Source organism: Scardinius erythrophthalmus (genome assembly GCF_964197995.2).
Source record: "Scardinius erythrophthalmus genome assembly, chromosome: 2".
Classification (NCBI taxonomy): Eukaryota; Metazoa; Chordata; class Actinopteri; order Cypriniformes; family Leuciscidae; genus Scardinius; species Scardinius erythrophthalmus.
The window spans coordinates 23,915,269-23,933,466 of record NC_138222.1 but is presented as its reverse complement, the minus strand read 5'-3'; the positions used below and the strand labels follow the sequence as shown (position 1 = coordinate 23,933,466).

General features: G+C 39.3%; 2 protein-coding genes across 4 annotated transcripts in view; one reads left to right on the top strand and one right to left on the bottom strand.

Annotated features, from left to right (window-relative positions):
• Positions 1 to 384: 384 nt before the first annotated feature.
• Positions 385 to 7,768, top strand: cct7 (chaperonin containing TCP1, subunit 7 (eta)). The gene is made up of 11 exons (XM_081394207.1): positions 385 to 492; positions 1,388 to 1,541; positions 1,663 to 1,769; positions 2,600 to 2,778; positions 2,862 to 3,033; positions 4,438 to 4,602; positions 4,953 to 5,141; positions 5,762 to 5,859; positions 5,985 to 6,117; positions 6,810 to 7,016; positions 7,121 to 7,768. The coding sequence occupies exons 1-11, from the start codon at positions 487 to 489 to the stop codon at positions 7,352 to 7,354; spliced, it is 1,644 nt and encodes a 547-aa protein (XP_081250333.1). The 5' UTR covers positions 385 to 486; the 3' UTR covers positions 7,355 to 7,768.
• A 504-nt stretch (positions 7,769 to 8,272) lies between these two features.
• Positions 8,273 to 18,198, bottom strand: part of hspa12b (heat shock protein 12B) — a 25,439-nt gene continuing 15,513 nt past the window's right edge. For all 3 annotated transcript variants that reach the window (XM_081392985.1, XM_081392984.1, XM_081392983.1), the window contains 7 exons: positions 17,614 to 17,730; positions 14,688 to 14,865; positions 12,720 to 12,806; positions 11,649 to 11,753; positions 10,080 to 10,338; positions 9,884 to 9,987; positions 8,273 to 9,798 (listed from right to left, as the gene is read on the bottom strand). In XM_081392985.1, coding sequence (XP_081249111.1) covers positions 9,131 to 9,798; positions 9,884 to 9,987; positions 10,080 to 10,338; positions 11,649 to 11,753; positions 12,720 to 12,806; positions 14,688 to 14,865; positions 17,614 to 17,730 — 1,518 coding nt within the window. In that variant the 3' untranslated portion in view covers positions 8,273 to 9,130. The remainder of the gene's footprint in view (positions 9,799 to 9,883; positions 9,988 to 10,079; positions 10,339 to 11,648; positions 11,754 to 12,719; positions 12,807 to 14,687; positions 14,866 to 17,613; positions 17,731 to 18,198) is intronic.

Below are 18,198 nucleotides of genomic sequence, written 5' to 3'. Positions count from 1 at the left end.
ATTTGACATTTTACATTACATAATAACAGTACATTTTAATGACTATTTAATAGGCATACAGTATAGCAGCAAAGCAGCCATTTTGCATATTGTGGCCTGCAGGGTTGCTTATTTTATTTCTTTACTTGTTTACTTGTAATATTATTCATAAATATAACAAAAATGTAATCAAATAAATACATTATTATTTAAATAAATGATTATTGTTATAAAATATATAATAATAATTCATTCATAATCATTTGCGCAGCCTCTATTTTTTTATTTATTTATCTATTTTCCCCCTATAACAATGAATTATGTTCATATATTGGGGGAGAGGGGATCCTCTATCTTGGTTGCGTAGCAGGAGACATGAAAACTGTAGTTATAGCGCCCCCTGACGGCCGTCATCAGTTCAACAACAGACGCGTCTCGTGTTCTAGAGAGTTCTAGTTGCATTGTGGGTATCTCACCGGCACCGTCCTCCTCCTCTACACCGCAAACATGATGGTGAGTGCGCATTCATGCCCGATTTACTTTCAAATCCATCGTCATCTTAGCTATTTACTCTTCACCCAGTGTTGGGATATAAACCCCCAGAGAGAATAAAGCATAAAGGACATGTCTGCGAGATTATTTTTGTATTTTAAATGGGATAATACACCTAAAGTTTTACATTGATGCTAGCTAGCTTGGTTGCTAACGATTCATTCTTCTGTGTGGATGACAGAGATCTCTAAACAGAGAATTTAGAGATGTGCATTACGATGCAACGTGCAAACGATTACTTTTGTTCGGCATATGTAACGTTACTCATTTACACATTTTTATTTCACAATAGTTTTGCTAGCTAAATAATGCCAAAGGCTTTAGTTTAGCATCCTTTCGGTAATGGAGAAAGAGGTAGTGAATTGGTAACCGGTTACACCCTTTAATGCTGTTCGTCCCAAAAGTCTCTACGATAAATCTGTGACTTTATAATACGCTTATTTCTGATTAAAAGCAATTATTTTTAGCACATAGTGAGAGATATTAGTACTTCTCTTGTGTGCATGACGACATGATGTTCAACTTCGATAACTAAGAGAAGAGCAGATATTACCGTTTCACACGTTGTAGTTTGTAACGTTATATATGTAACGTTACGCCCAAGCAGCGTTGTGTACAACTTACACAAATAGTCAATTACATTGTCTGTACAGGAGCTGTCATAACTCTTCCATGGTTATGGAAAACCTTGACAAATCAGTGCATTTGTCATGGAGTATGTAAAATATTGTAGGCATTTCTATTGTAAATAAAGCATTTTTTTTAAATGACTTGATTCATTGGTAGGTTATGTTCTAATAAGGGGGTAATTTTGATATTGCATTGATTATGACCCCTCTTGAATGTCTTCTCTCAGCCCACTCCAGTCATCCTCCTGAAGGAGGGCACCGACTCCTCTCAGGGGGTCCCGCAGCTCGTCAGCAACATCAATGCCTGCCAGGTTGTGGCAGAGGCTGTTAGGACCACCCTCGGCCCCCGTGGCATGGACAAGCTTGTGGTGGATAACAGAGGTAAGTCTGCCCTTCCATAAACAGGTGTTGTTTTATTGGGAAGTATTTGGTAAATAGTTTTTTTGATATATTAGAATGATGCTCTGCTTCAGGCTGTGATTTACATAATGTTATTTTGCAGGCAAAGCCACTATTTCTAATGATGGAGCCACAATTCTGAAGCTTCTAGAAGTCGTGCACCCTGCAGCCAAGACTCTGGTAGACATTGCCAGATCTCAGGATGCTGAGGTAAGATTCCCTCGTTGTGTGTACATTTAGGCTGCTTTGAAAGGAAATAGTTCTGGTTGTCAATGTTCGTTGACTGACTTACTATTCTAAAATGCACAATATTGTAATCGCTATGATATGAAACACCTGTTCAACCAGCTGTTGACTATTACTGCAAAGCAAATATTTAGAAAATGTTCTGTTATTGGTTTAGTTCAGAAACTATTTTCTAGCGAAAGGCTATAATTTTTAATATTTATTATTTTTATCTCATAAAAACTGCAGGGCACTTGAGACAGTATTGTAAAAATGAACACGGTCATAGGGGTTAAAGGCAGTTCCACTGCATGTCAATTCAGTTTCTTAGGGGCAGTTTACACGACACCGTTTTCAACTAAAAACATAAAACTTTTAAAGCGTTTTGGCCATTCATGTACATGACAACGCCTCTTTGGCTGCCTGCAAACGCAAAGTTTTGAAAACAGGTTTCAAAGTGCAAGTTTTTGAAAACGGTCTCTGTGTAAACAACAAAAACGTGAAATTCTGAAGATGATGACGTTATGCACATGCGTATTACGTGTTCAATCTACAGCCTTTCATCGCCATCTAATGGCCTGGCTGCAGAATAAATCGTTTTAGTCGTTTTCGTGGATCCGTCTGATTGGGGGTCGATTTGACAATAGTGTCGTCTGTGCGTGGAAAACTCAAAGGAAAATCTTCTCCATTTTAAGCATATTGTTGCCGTGTAAACGTACCTTTAATTATAACTTGATATGGAGCGAGTTGTGCTCACATTGCGTGATTATCTTATAACTAGTTCTTTGTTTATTCAACATTATTTGTTTATTCAGGTTGGTGACGGCACCACCTCAGTGACTCTGCTTGCTGCTGAGTTTCTGAAGCAGTTGAAGCCATACGTGGAGGAAGGGCTTCACCCCCAGACCATCATCAGAGCTTTCCGCATTGCCACCCTGCTTGCCGTCAAAAAGATCAAAGAAATCGCTGTTACCGTCAAAAGGGACGACGAACAGTGAGTCCAGATCCTGTGTGTTATTACATAGGCATGTGTTAGTATCACAGATGCGATCATTTGTCCTCTCTTGCCAACCACAGGGAACAAAGGAGGTTGTTGGAGAAATGTGCTTCTACGGCTTTGAACTCAAAGCTGATCGCAGGACAGAAGGATTTCTTCTCCAAGATGGTGGTGGATGCAGTGATGATGCTGGACGATCTGCTGCCTTTGAAGATGATTGGAGTGAAGAAGGTGCAGGGTGGAGCTCTGGAGGTGAGAGGGAGCTTTAAAGGATATTTAGCATATTCATAAAGGAAATCTGCATATTCAAACAAGCTAATCACTGAAAGATAGATAGGCTAGCCTATTTATGCTGTTTATTGTGTTTGAGATGTAGTGCTTTCCTCAGTGCATAACTTACATTTCACAAGTATATTCTTCATCTGTAAATGTTAGAAACTCGTGCAAATATTTCCATTTTGCTGTCAGGAGTGAATCCCTGTTAAACTTCACACAGATTTCCGTGAATGAGCGTCATAACAGACTGAAAAACAGACGGAGAATATGAACGCAATAATTCTGACCAAAATTAAAATAAACGTGCCATATGTAGAATTTAAAACCTACAAGTGTATTTTTATGATAGCATTAACTGTAAAGTGACTATTGTAAATCTACATGAAAACCTGAAAAGAACTGTTTGTTTCATTTGAATATGTTTGTTCTGTTGTATATCTTTTTGTGCTATTGCTCATAATTTGATTATTTGTTCTTATATTATTACTGACTGTCTTTAACAATATTTAAAATGTAAGAGTTAAGGTCCTTGCACACTGAGTCCAAAATTTTCGCATGCGTTTTTTCGTGTTCGTGAATATTCGTGATTCGGGTGCCTCTAAATGGTCAAAACACCATTCAAAATGCTTGCTACGGATGCGAAAAACGCAGAAAATCGAACCTGATTCGATTTTTTTTTTTTTTGACGGACAAAAGTTTCGGAGGCAGTGTGCAAGCGTGATTGACAACGTGAGGTCATATTTATTTTTTAACGTGCGAAAATTTCGGATGCGAATTGCGAACGCGAATTTCGGACTCAGTGTGCAAGGGCCTTTAGGCTAGTAGTTTTTGGTGACATAACCTTATTTATTAAGGTTACATGGATCAAAAACAACTGAAACAATAACTAGGCCTATTTTATTTTATTTATTTATTACTTTTTTTGTGTTGGGGCCAATGAAAATTTTGGCAGGGCGAGTAAAAATTTCAACCAAAAATCCTTAGCGTTGAGCCCTGAAGTCTTAACCGACTCTGTGAAGGTGAATACGTAATATTGTGTGCATGTATCCATTCAAATGCAAGATGATGTGAAAGGGGAATCATTGTTTTATTTTGTTTTTGAACGCTTTCTGAAATGTGGCTCTCTGTGTGTGCACGCTTCGGGTATGAGTGGTTGTGTGCACAGATAACAGCGCATGAGTACCGAATTGAGTTCTCTCTTGCCTCTTCTTGCACTGGAATGGTTTAAAATTGCTTGAATATGTAAATTGGCAAAACCAAACACTTGCAAATCATAAAACTTTCAATCTGTGATAGTTAAACTTTGTAATTAATTACAAAAGGTAAATTGCAGCAAAAAGATCTTAAATTTACACCGTTTTTGTTTCTGCTGTCTATCAGGAATCTCAGCTTGTCGCTGGTGTTGCATTCAAGAAGACCTTCTCCTATGCTGGCTTTGAGATGCAGCCCAAGCGCTATGTGAACCCAAAGATCGCACTGCTCAACATTGAGCTGGAGTTGAAGGCAGAGAAGGACAATGCTGAGGTTCGCGTGAACTCTGTGGAGGTCAGTACTGCTCTTCACTGTCACAGGTTTTCTAATGTGCTTGACATTAAAGTATATTCCTTGTCATTTTTGAATAACGAAAGGACTGAGCCATGAGCAGCTCAGGTTCAAGAAAGATTGAAACAGTTACTGATGGTGTAGTTGTCATTTTAACGTGGAGCGATGTTTTGGCAGAAGTGGCAAAATCTGATTTCTGTAGCGTCTACAAGCTATTTTACTGAAGTGACTCTTAACTAGCGCTAAAGTCCGCAAGCCAATATTTTCCGTAACAGAGGCCCATTATTTTAGTAAACTGTCATGGCCCATGTAAACAAAGTTGAATTCCCTCATGTTTATGTGGCTGTTTGCAGGAATATCAGGCCATTGTTGATGCTGAATGGAACATTCTGTACGATAAGCTGGAGAAGATCTACAAATCTGGCGCTAAAGTGGTGCTGTCCAAGCTGCCCATCGGAGATGTGGCCACACAATACTTTGCAGACAGAGATCTGTTCTGTGCAGGCCGTGTTGTGGAGGAGGATCTCAAGAGAACCATGATGGTATGATTGTGTATCAGTACATCTGTCATGATTTAATTCCAGTCTTTATTTATTTTGGGTAAACAGTCATTTCCAGGTTTCTTTTAGCATTGTAATAGAGCATTACAGTAATGCTGTATTTATGTAGGCCAACCTGAAAGTTAGCATCACCCTGTTTCTCTTGACAAAACTCAATAGGATTTTTCCATTAGCTTTTGGATTATTGCAGAAATTAGCTCATGACCAACACAAACAAAGTTAGATTTTTGCACGTTTTGGTCATCATGATAAAATTGACAAAATTAGCACAACTTGTATGAATTTTAAAGAATAAAGAGAATCGCCTGAAGTAAAAGGCTGAACAGGCTATAAATGAACTACAGCTTTTAGTCTTAGATCTTATTTCTGGTATTTAACTAAAACCCAATTGATTAAGGATGATGGAACTGAAAGTGCTTAACTTTTTTCTGGGTTTTGGCCTATAAAAAAGTCATCCTTGCAGAACTCTGTAGTGTTATTTGAAAGTTATTGTGAGTAATTTAATGGCCGATATCTGTTCCCTTATGTACATGCAATGATGTTTTGGTCCTGATGTGTTGGTGACCATGTAGTTGTTAAAGCAGTTGTACTGTGTCCTCCAGGCTTGTGGCGGCTCTATTCAGACCAGTGTTGGGGCCCTGACTGATGATGTGCTTGGACTGTGTGAGCTCTTTGAAGAAGTGCAGGTTGGAGGAGAAAGGTATGGGTTTTTTTTTCTTCTTACGTTAATACAAGATGTAATTATGTCCATACCACAAGAGATTTTAATTTGATAAATGATTTCACAAACATTTTCCCATTCTAACGATATGTTTTCCATTACAGATACAACGTCTTTAAAGGCTGCCCGAAAGCCAAGACCTGCACCTTCATCCTGAGGGGCGGCGCAGAGCAGTTCATGGAGGAGACGGAGCGCTCACTGCACGATGCTATCATGATTGTGCGCAGAGCGATCAAGGTGGGGAAAACTTTAGCATCTCTTGCTACAGATGATTAAAACTGCGGATTTGATCGTATCCTTGATTTCCTTTGGCTAGTAGTTCTTGTGGAGAAAGACTTGTAGTTCATTGTATTAAGATAACACTTCAAATTAGCATTAAAATCTGAAAAATTATCAGCCAAATCAAAGCTATTTTTTCATGCATGTTACAGTGTAAACAAATAGCTGTTGCCTCTTTCAAGAAGGTATTTGGTTCCTACAACCACTACATTGATTTTCTCCCATTAATTTGTTTCCCGGAATTGTCCGTCTCCTTCATTACATTCAGCTGATGTGAGTTTCCTGAAATTATCAAATGCTCAATTATGTACTACTAAACATGTACAGTTAATAATTACAAAAACATGAATTCAGATTGATGCTGATTCCCAATGTTACAATGTATAGTGAGCTGAATGACATGCAAGGGCACTAATGTCCTCATTAACTCTTACCTGCCATTGATGGACACCCCCCCGCCTTACAATATATTGTATGTTCAAATATTCATACAACAAAATGTTCTGGTGCCCATGAAATTGTGCAAAATGATCAAAAATGCTGGTAGGGTATCATGACATGCTGACATTTTAGAGTGTTTTAAGAATTGCCAGCAGGGGGAGACAAATTTAAATATATATAATTAACAGGCTCCTATTTCCCCATAACAGAATGACTCAATTGTTGCTGGAGGTGGCGCTATTGAGATGGAGCTTTCGAAGTATCTGAGGGATTATTCTAGAACAATTCCTGGGAAGCAGCAGCTGCTGATCGGAGCCTATGCCAAAGCCCTGGAGATTATTCCCAGACAGCTGTGTGACAATGCAGGCTTTGATGCTACCAATATCCTAAATAAACTGAGGGCCAAGCATGCACAGGTAGCTACACAAGTCATGCTTGATCATGTTTAATTTAATGTCTTAATGTTTAAATGTAATGTCAATGTTGTAATGTACATTTGCATAATCTCCCTCTCCTCCAGGGTGGCATGTGGTATGGAGTGGACATAAATAATGAAGACATAGCGGATAACTTCCAAGCGTGTGTATGGGAGCCCTCTGTTGTTCGTATCAATGCCCTGACCGCTGCCTCTGAGGCCGCGTGCCTCATCCTCTCAGTAGATGAGACCATCAAGAACCCTCGCTCCTCTGCTGACGGCCCATCAGCATCTGCTGGCAGAGGAAGAGGTCGTGGTAGACCCCAACATGCCCACTAATCCACACCCATCCAGCAGTGTCTTGGGCAGAGCCTCTGGACTTTCAGAAGGTCAAAACAAATGCTGTCCACTTATAGGGCCTTGGTTTGTTTCTTTGACCTGTTTTGTTGCTCCCTGGTCCCACTAAATCCATGCATTTCTGTGTTTACAAAGGCTAAAACAGAATAAAATGTCATTTTTGGTAATTGTTCCAGATCGAAGGGGATTGAATCATCTGTTGGAGATTTGAATGTTGTTTTGTCACAGTCTTGAGAACACACGCAAACCATACACGCACTCAAAAAAAAGTGGGCAGTTTGTAGATCTGTATAAGCACTGATGTAATGCAGGCACTCTGCGGTGATACGTTCCTGTGTTGGTCATTCGGCGGAACTATTTATTGGTCCAATTAAAATCAGTACTTTTGCTTCTCAACATTTGTGTGAGGTTTTCTTCTTTCAGTCATGAGTGAGAAGTGACTATACATCAGATCAGGGAAACATTTAAAGAAAAATAACTTTATTTTCAGTCATTGTGATAAGTATACCAACAGTTTCATAGCAAGTTTTGGGACTTTGTTCTGACATTGTTTTGTGTGATTTAACCCCTAGCTTGATGTCGAACTGATGTTCAGCATATTTGATAGGAAATTTAACATCTTTGAAGTTTGTGGAAAAAAAAAATACAATTCCTTTGGTTTTCTTACCTCCTGATAGATGAAAAGCCAACAACATTGCTTTTACATAAAAGATTAAAGAAAGATATTTCAAATGTCATTGATAAATGTTATATTTGAAAGTTCATACTAGGCACATATATATATATATATATATATATATATATATATATATATATATATATATATATATATAAAAAAGAATTATAGACAGGCTTAAACGCTTAGACCTGGAATAATTTAAAGTCTTGAGAGGTAGTGTTTCATTGACTTTAGCAATTTTAATTGTGCTGGAAGAACAACCAAAATGTCTCTTAAAATATTTTTTATGGAGCAAATAAGTAAAAGTACAATTACAACCAGGCAGAAAATGAAATGTCTACAAATCGCATTTGAAAACGTTACTACCTGTTTTGTACCTAGGAAATCAGAAAACTACATTTCTCCGCCAACCAAACTCCTTAACATTATTCCAAATGATTACTGCCTCCTCTTACCTCCAGGTGGCGCAACCATAATTTATAAACACGAGATCTGTCTTGATACAAGTTTAAAATGAATAATTTTTAGTTATGGAGTATATGTTTCCAAAAATAAAAGTGGCTTTGATAAATCAATTTAAATATGAAGTGTCTGCAAACTTAAAATAATGTCTGTTTCCTGCATACGTGACATGCTGGTAAACACCAGAAGCAATAACAAAATTGGAACTACTTCCTCTGTTTGACAGGAAATGCATTTACAGAAATTATGCCAAAAATGGAAGCTTGTTTGATAATAACCAAATGCATTTCCCGTTATGCTTTACTCATTGAAGGTCTAATTAAAATAGTCTGTTGCTCTTGACATAATTGAGATTTTCATTGCTCAATTATCCGAAGCTTACAGTACACATACAGAGACCGTACTCATAGCTGGTGCTTTGCACGATAAAAACCGAATCCCAATAACATTCCAGTTCATCATTCAGCCCTTCAGTTTTTACATCTGCAATCCTTAAGGATCCAGATGTTGAAACTCAAAGCTGTTATTTGAGATTATTTTTTTGATGAGATTAGCTGTGGTTAAATGTCCCTTGCATTTTACAAATTCCAGTTCTCTCCAGAAACAGCACAGTAGGATCAGTTGGACAGGAAGTCAATTGATGCCCGCACCAGTCGGCCGGTTGCCACATCCACAGCTGTGACTTTGATCTCAGTGTCTCCAAACTGCATGGTAGTGCGAATCTCTCTGCGTTCAAATGTGCATCCTTTATCGTTTTCACCAGCATTAGCTGCCGCTGCCCCCAATTCAAGCAGGTCTAGCGTGATGGCACCACACTTCCTCACCCTGAGGTCAGTAATATAGGTTATTTCATCAGTGTCGCTGCAGTAGATGTTGATTATGATCTTCCTTTGTCCTACTCTTGCTGGAGTGTAGCTTCGCCTCACCACCTCACCCAAAGCCACCGATTGATCAACACAAACAAAGCGGTCCAGGATGTCAGTGCACCATTCTCGGCCATCTTTAATGAGTAGCTTGTCACGAGGGTGTCGACCTTCCACAAAGCGGTTCAAAACTCCAACGCCGTAAGTTAGCGGGCAACGGCGTACACGGACAACAGTGGGGTCCAGTCCAAACAGGACTGCACCCTTCAGGATGGTCAGACCTACATCATGTGGAATTATGATACGGCAGTTCCGCCCTAGTGCGTTCTGGGCTGCGCGTTGAAGCATGGGCGACTCTGCGAATCCTCCAACCAAGAAGAGAAAACGCACACCCTTTACTTCTTCCTTCTGCATCAGGTTCTCTGGTAGGGTGAGAGAAATCGATAAGATATCAGGGAATTAAATACCGATCCCTGGCATAGTGTTTGTTTGAGAGACGCCTCTTACCAATATGTTTTATGATGTTGTTGATGGTCGGCTGAAAAAGCTCATTCATGGCCTCTGCGGAGAATCTAAGCATCCCTTGAGATGACCACTTTATACAATTCATACTGACAGAAACATAACACAAAGATAAAACATAAATACTCACACTTTCAATGGCATAATTTAGCAAATAATGTTCTCAATGAGTTAGACTTACTTGCTCTTGCGCAGGGCAGTCTCCACACTCTGCCCCCGGTGTCGTTTGTAGAAGTCAATGAAAGAGAAGGGCAGCAAGATGTTTAATGAGTTGGCCCGGCCAGGGGCCGCTGTGCGCTTACGGGCTTCAAATGCAATGGTGAGGTCTACCCAAGCTGCTGGACGTTTTGCTTTAAAACTCTCAATGAAGTCAGCCCCAAAGATCTGGCACAACATGGCCTCAAAGGCAAGATCCACTCCAACTGCTCCATAAGGACCCCCTGAAAGAGAAACATGTACATGTACCATTTAAGTTTAGGTTACATGCCACTTGATTTGCATGTTCACCACATTTTTCTTCAGGTCCTAAACTAAATCCTTTGGAATAATCATGATCAATCAAAACGACCTACAGCATCGGATCTTTTTCAGGGTTGGAGTGAAATGACAGGGAATGGCTGAAGTGAACAATCAAGTTTGACCAGCTTTGATTCCATTCCATCATTAGTGCTAAACATTTTGGCTAGTAGGATGTGCTCCTGGATTTGTTGGTTTTGGAAAACATTCAAGCCATTTCCCTTGATAAAAATATAGTTTGAACCCCAACTCCAGAGCACTAAGCCTAACCCTTCTCGTTCCCTTAAACCAGGGGTGTCCAACCCTGATCTTGGAGGACCACTTTGAATGCAGGGATTAGCTCAAACACACCAGCCTGGAAGTTTCTATAGATCCTGAAGACATTGATTTTCCGGTTCAATTAGGACTGGAGCTAAAAACTCTGGGCGAATTAAAAAAATTGCTTTTTTGCACCTTTGAAGGGAACTTCGGGAAGGGGAAGCCATTTGTAGGGGTGTTCCAAACAAAAGTGAACTACTGAATCCCTTCACGATGGGCCCTTCCACAAGTCTGTTCAAGAAACTTTCTGTTCAACTTTTTGATGATATTCTAATTTTATGACCAGCACCTGTACATAAAGCACATTAGCAACTTCATTATAAATGTACATTTATTTGTATTATTTTAACAGAAATAATAAGACATTTGTGTTGTCACTGCCTAGCATTGTCATGTTAACATTCCATGTGAAGCTAATGAGGAAATTACGTAGTCTTTCAATGCTCCCTTTGCCAAGTGCATTCATAACCGCTTCATTACGACATACAAGTGCCCTGCTCCCTTCAAAGTCCCCACTACAAGGGCTTTCCCTTTCGGAGTGAGTTGGACATAGGGATGTTCACTTCTGATTTGCCCTCTGCTGGAAGGTGGCCCATCATGTGCAGGATTGGACCCCTCCTCCCCACCCTACCCTGCTTACGAGCACCCTTGATGTGTCTGTTTGCCAAGCCCACACTCATAGAAAACACTACCATACATTTGGCACTATATCCCCTAAGTGTGGACTCGGAGGGGGACAACATGGGTTTAAGGTGCCATCTGAGACAGGAACATGTCCTAAAACTATGTACAACAGTTATTGAAATAAAAGTTGGTCAATCATGACTGTTCACTTCAGCAATGCCCTATCATTTCACTCTAGTATTGAAGATCTTTGAGCTGAAGATGAAGGAGTTGGTTTTGGTCCTCAACTAACCTGAGGCTTTGTAAAGCTCCTTTAGTGTGCCCTGTGGCTGCTCAATCTGATGCACCGTCAGATCCACCGTCCCACCGCCACAGTCTGCCACAATGTACCGATCACCTTCGAAAATACACATGGTTATTTAATCATGACCTTAGTCTGTCTCGTTACCTGCTTAATAATTGTTACAGGATTTTTGAAGCAACGATAACACCCTGTTCTTACACAGTTTCATGGAAAATGGCCTCCTCTTTGTTAATCTATAAGCATGTGTGCACTCTTGAGACCTTGAAAAAGGAGACCTGTATTTTTAGTAGTGTATGAGTTAGATGGCAATAAACTCTCCTTCTCTCTCTCTCTCTCTCTCTCTCTCTCTCTCTCTCTCTCTCTCTCTCTCTCTCTCTCTCTCTCTCTCTCTCTCTCTCTCTCTCTCTCTCTCTCTCTCCAGGAAACATCTGGAGCTGAAGATCTTATTATTTTGACCCTGCACCTTGTCATTGTGCCAGTCATGCAGAGAGAGCTGCATGCACACACACTGCAACCATGCGCTCAGTCTGTGCAGCCAGTAATAACATTGCTCCATAATGAGGGTCTCTTACACATATGCACAGCAATTAGAGTCATATAAACAATATTATATGAACATAAGGAATAAGAAAGTGTGGCTAGGGGAAATCATGTTTTAAGATAAAAAGGTTCCATCTTACGTGAAAACTGAAAAAAAAAAAAAAACTAGTGCATTACAATACTCTGGAAATGATTTCCCTGGAAAGTTTTGTTATGATCTATTTGTGGTTACTTGTATTATGATCAAAGAATCACAAAACATATATATTCATGTTTTTATTAAAGCATCTCCATGTTTAATTTGTTAGAGTGTCAGCACTCTATATGGCCAACAGGCAACAGGATGTCAGTTCCCAATATAATTTGTGTATCTGAGGACAAAATTACTATTTAATATATTTGTTTATTGCTGCCATTGCCATTTAATTTATTGCAGCCATTATAACTTTAAAACGATATGTCTATTGTATGTCCTCAGTTTTATAGCTAAATAAATGTGTGTGTGTCTCCATCTCTTACCTGTCTGCATCTCAGACCACAATTCTCCAGTACCACTCTCCACCAGAAAAGTTCGGCTATGTCTGGATCTGCGGAGCTGCTCACGGGCTGAAAGAAACATTGACTTCCTTTAGTCAATGAATCACTCACACATGGGCAGCTTTAATCAAAGCCTTATCACATTAGAATCAATACAACTCACGGAGAGAACAAAAACGAGAGGGAGAGATTGCAGATACCTGGATCAATAATATGGCAGCCTGCTAAACAGACCTTGGTTTAATGAACCTAACGCATTTGTTTGTAAAACATGCTTTCGAGATGTGAGCACAATTTACTTCAAGTCTTGCTCTTATATACCTAATAAAACAAGCTTGTTTCATGGCTGCAGTTTTATAGTGGGTGATTTTAGTGAATAATGACCTGCTAAACTAAGAATTATCTGCTTCACTTTCGGGTTTACTAAGGCTACTGATTGGCATATTTTCTGAGGAACTCTTTTTATGGAATGCATTACTTCAAACATTTTCTTTTCAGGTAAAGTGTGTGAACACCAGAGAATACAGACATGCTGCTGAACATTCCCACAGCTTACAGCAAACACACAGAGAAGAGAAACTTAACTACACTTTGGGGACAATCTGGAACCCATTACAATATGAAACAGAGGAAAAAGAGGAAAAAGTCAAAAATAAACTGATTTGAACTTGAATTACTCTAAAAGCCATGTGGTTTCGGAAGAACAGAGACAGTGATTAATAATGTGTCTGTTGTCTTAAGAAGATGAGAGGACAGACAATGATGGACTAAATTTATTTGGACTAGTTTCTACCCCACACTTTTCACCGGAAGAAAAAACGACTTCTCACACTCGCTAGTTTCACTAGTTGTTTCAGTTAACAATGTTCAACAGTATACATACATGCATCACAGGAGAATTCTGTCACAATTGTCAAGTCATGGACATTCATATTATAGTTTTAAGGTAAATAAATACTTATAAGATTGGAAGTTTCTGTATGTGACGAGTAAAACAACAAAATCAATGCATAAAACGCATTGAAACTAATTTCAAAAGCAGCAAAAATTAGACATGCCAAGGGTTTTCAGGAAAGTTTGTCATCTTCATAAAAAAAAAAAAAAAAAAAACACAGACCTGTTAGTGTAAATAAAATAAAAATCCATTGGAACATAAAAGTGGCAAAGCTTTGTGTTCCTTGTGTACATGAACATTGTCCAATTGTAAAACATGTTTTGGGAGATTACATTTTGGAACATAACATGCTCAAATCCCTTTGAATAAGCAAGCAAGCAAAAATACAAGAAAGAATGAAAGAAAAAAATGAATTATCCAGGGAAACTAGTGTAAGCAGTCTAGAAGAGGGTGAGCTCATGGTTCGCAGCACCTTGTTTCAATTATAATGTGAAATGTGTGTGTATAAGTGTAAGTATATTTTGTTTGAGTGTAAAAACAGGAATGAATGATAGTGTCTACGGTGCTTTATTTTCTGTTGTATATAAATGTGAAAAGAGTGTTTGCAAAAGAACCCCATTTTTTCTTTTTTCAAGCAGTGGTAACAAAAACATTGTCAATCTTTCAAAGAGTTTTTTTTTTTTTCAGCTCTGTAACCTCAGGGGACAATCTAACCTACGGGTAAATGTCATCTCATTCTTGCTGTCTTAACCCAAACCATATGCTGTCATAGTCACTAAGACCCACTTGGTTCTGGATCAATCTGACCCCGATCTAACTGTCCTCAATGCATACACCCGCAAATAACCACACAAAACAAAAACAGCACTCTATTTTCAAGGGATGAAAGACAGTCCTGTATTCCCCATGCTTTAAGCATGGTTCCCATTTAATGTTTATAGAGAAATGTGATACACTCAAAGCAAAAGGTTTGGACTCCTTCCCAGGATCAATCTGAGAGCGAGTGATATTGTATAATGCTAATTGGTTTAGAAGAAGAAAAAAAACGTTCTTACCCTGCCTAAAACTGGAATCGAAAGGGCGGGAGCCATCTACATCTAAACCATTGATTACTGGACGTAGGCTGAGGTCAATGACCTGGTGTAGACGGAGCTTCCTGCAGTAGATGGATGCAGCCTCTGGTTCAAGAGCTATGAGGAGCTGTTCAGGAGAATCTGCAGTCACCAAGCCTGCCTACAATAAGATCAACAACATGAGCCTTAATTAGTAGATTGAGTTAATATTGAGAAATACACACTTATCAGCAGTTTTTAGGCAACACACAGAGTGGTGTTTAGTTCCTGAGTGAATCAGCATTTTAAACAAATCAGTTCAATGACTCACTTGTATAGACAGCCACTTGTTTCATTCCTCAATGAATCAGTGTTTTAAATGAACTGGTTGAGTGAACAATTCAGTGGCTCACTCATACAGACAGTAATTTGTTTAGTTCCTGAATGAATCAGTTTTTGAACAAATCAGTAGAGTGAATGATTCAATGACTCTTGAATAAACAGTCATTTGTTTTGTTCCTGAATTAATTAACATTTTGAATGAATTGACACTTGTTTCCACCTACTGGCATAAGTAACGATGTAACCTGCAGAAAAAGTGACTGGAAAATCCCTTGTCTGGAGCAGGGCCGGCCGTGGCATAGGCGACATAGGCGGTTGCCTAGGCCGCAAAATGACAGGGGGCGAAGCAACCTCAAGCAAAAGCAAGAGCACCCTCATTTGATACTGTAATAATATCATATTGGCGAAATTGATTTGACAAAGGCTCCAGTGCGAATTTGTGTTTGCGCTTTGGAGAGCGTCAAAAGGTTTCTATTTGCTTGTTTTTGCTGTGTTGAGCAATGAAGCCAATCACAGACATGTCTGTTGATCTCTTAAATGCAATGACCAATCAGAGGTGTTTAAGTTTGCTCGCAAATCCTCTCATTATAACAAATGGAGTGTAGACGCAATGTAAATAACAGATTAGTTGTGCAGTGTAGAGAGCTTAATTGATTATAATAGAACTTTGTGACATCCCAATGAACTGAGATGAGTGGTAGCTTTTTAGTGATTTTAAATGGAGCTTTGCCCGTGTTTCTGCCAATTAATATCCTAGTACTTAAGATTGCATTATGTTTACGATATCAGTGTTGTCATCGATACAAAAAAACATAATAGTTGACAACATTTAAACACTGCCTGCGTCATGACGTAAATATAATACATCAGCAAAATCTGTTAATTATGCATGACAGTGCAATTACCATATAGATATTAGTTTTTACATTAGCAAAACTGGGGAGAGTTGACTTTTGGGGGGCACTATCTAAAATCTTGCCAAGGGTACCAACAGAGTCTGGGCCGGACTTGGGCTGAAGAAATTCAAACTGATACAAACTGAAATGTACCAGTGCTGTTGAACTGTAAGGTGCATTGAGTTCTTTTGACTTGGGACAGTAAAAAACACCATAGCAATGCCCTAGCAACCACCAAGAACACTCTAGCCAACAGTAATTTAACAACTCCATGGCAACACCCTGACACCCATTCACTACACCCTAGCTAGCATCAATTAACACATTTTATGAGCATGCACTGCTCAAATTATTTTCAGAAAATTTTCACAACATCAAATGTTACTACAAAATAAAAACACCATGTTTACTGTACAATGAGCACTGGTATCATGGTAACCAAAATAAACGGAAGTAATGTTTCAGTATATTGTAAATGTATCAGTACACTACCCCAGTTGGTCATGGAGTTATGATAGGAGGTGGTGGGCTGCCTCGTTCCCCCTATCTTGCTTGACTGGGACAGGCGTGGTTTCCTGTGTTTGTGTGCTGGTCTCTTGCATTGTTTAACCTCTGTGACATTGCAAAGAGGAAACCTTAACCTCGACCTGCCTTACCTCTAGTAAGGTAGTGAGAGAGAAAGATGCAGGGCTACTAAAACAAGTACAGTTCTGACATGGGCCTGTTTAATATGTAGAGTTGTTGGCTGGTTTAGGTATAACTGCGGGGGGATTTCAGTGGTCTTCGAGTTTGAGCAGCTGGTAGTGATCGAATCAACCGTCTTTGTTCTTTAACGGCGATCTCTGCACTGTTGATTGTTGTATGTAAAAAGAATCTCTGTGTTTGATTTCTTAGTGTTTTGCTCATACGGAAATGTACAAGTCTGCTATACTGAACATTTCACACAGGCAAACACACACACACACACACACACACACACACACACACACACACACACACACACACACACACACACACACACACACACACACACACACACACACACACACATATTTAATGGATATCAGGTTATAGTCCCCTCTTGGCACACTATTTCTCTCCACTCATACAAAAGTCTTTCAACATTCCCATTTACTGTATGTGTGCACTGTGCAGTGACTATTGCATTCCTTTTCATATACGCACATTTCCTGAACTGCACTTGGGGGCTGAAGGACATCACATTCAATGTGGGAGTGTGCATTTGTGCATGTGTGCATGAGAGAAGAAAGAGAAAAAGAAAGAAAAAGAGAAAGAGGAAAAAAAGTAAGAGGAAGAAAGAGAAAGTGTGTGTATTTGAATGGTCACACTTTAAGTTAATGGTCCAATTCTCACTATTAACTAACTATTAACTACAGCTTTTGCCTAAATAAACTCATAATTACTGCTTATTAATAGTTAGTAAGACAGTTGTTTCCCAAAGTTTAGGTATTGGATATGATTAAGGGATGTAGAATATGGTCATGCAGAATAAGGCATTAAATGTGCTTTATAAGTACTAATATACTGCCAATATCCTAGTAATATGCATGCTAATAAGCAACTAGTTAAAAGTGAGAATTGGACCCAAAACTAAAGTGTTACTATTTGATTATGTGTAATTTTTCATATATGTAGTGGAAACTGATCTTAGATCACTTATGCTACATTACCAAATAGGCAGCTTCTCGCATGAACTGCTTGGCGGGCTGCCGCCACACCGCAGGAACAGTGATGACCCATCGTACTTCATTACTTTCCAGCACAGAGGAGGACTGGTCCTTCACCTCCTGAAAAGCGCACACACACACACACACACACACACACACACACACACACACACACACACACACACACACACACACACACACACACACACACACACACACACACACACACACACACACACACACACACACACACACGCATTACTACTTTTCCATCTCTTATCTAAACTACATTCCACAGATAACATTTTCATACTTATATTAGTTATTGATATCCCTTATTTCCGTTCCGTTCTAAAATGATGTGCCGGACTCAAAACACTCAGGATGCATGGCCGGAGGTTTGGTAGAAATCTCCATGTTAGTGTTTTCCCACAAGCCTTCAGGGGCTCCAGGAAGCAGGAGGAAGAAGGTTTGGGTCCAGCCAAAACTGACAACAGATTGGCCCAGAACCTCCACCTCCCCTGACCCCCACTGTTCACAGAGACTGGATGTGTTCTTGTTTGAGTAAAGGAAAAGTACGTCCTGAAA

What these genes read in the sequence shown, in the direction of transcription:
- cct7 (XM_081394207.1), top strand. An exon ending in CCAGATCTCAGGATGCTGAG is followed by an intron (nt 1,770 to 2,599) that starts GTAAGATTCCCT and finishes TTGTTTATTCAG; the next exon opens with GTTGGTGACGGCACCACCTC. An exon ending in GTGCAGGTTGGAGGAGAAAG is followed by an intron (nt 5,860 to 5,984) that starts GTATGGGTTTTT and finishes TTTCCATTACAG; the next exon opens with ATACAACGTCTTTAAAGGCT.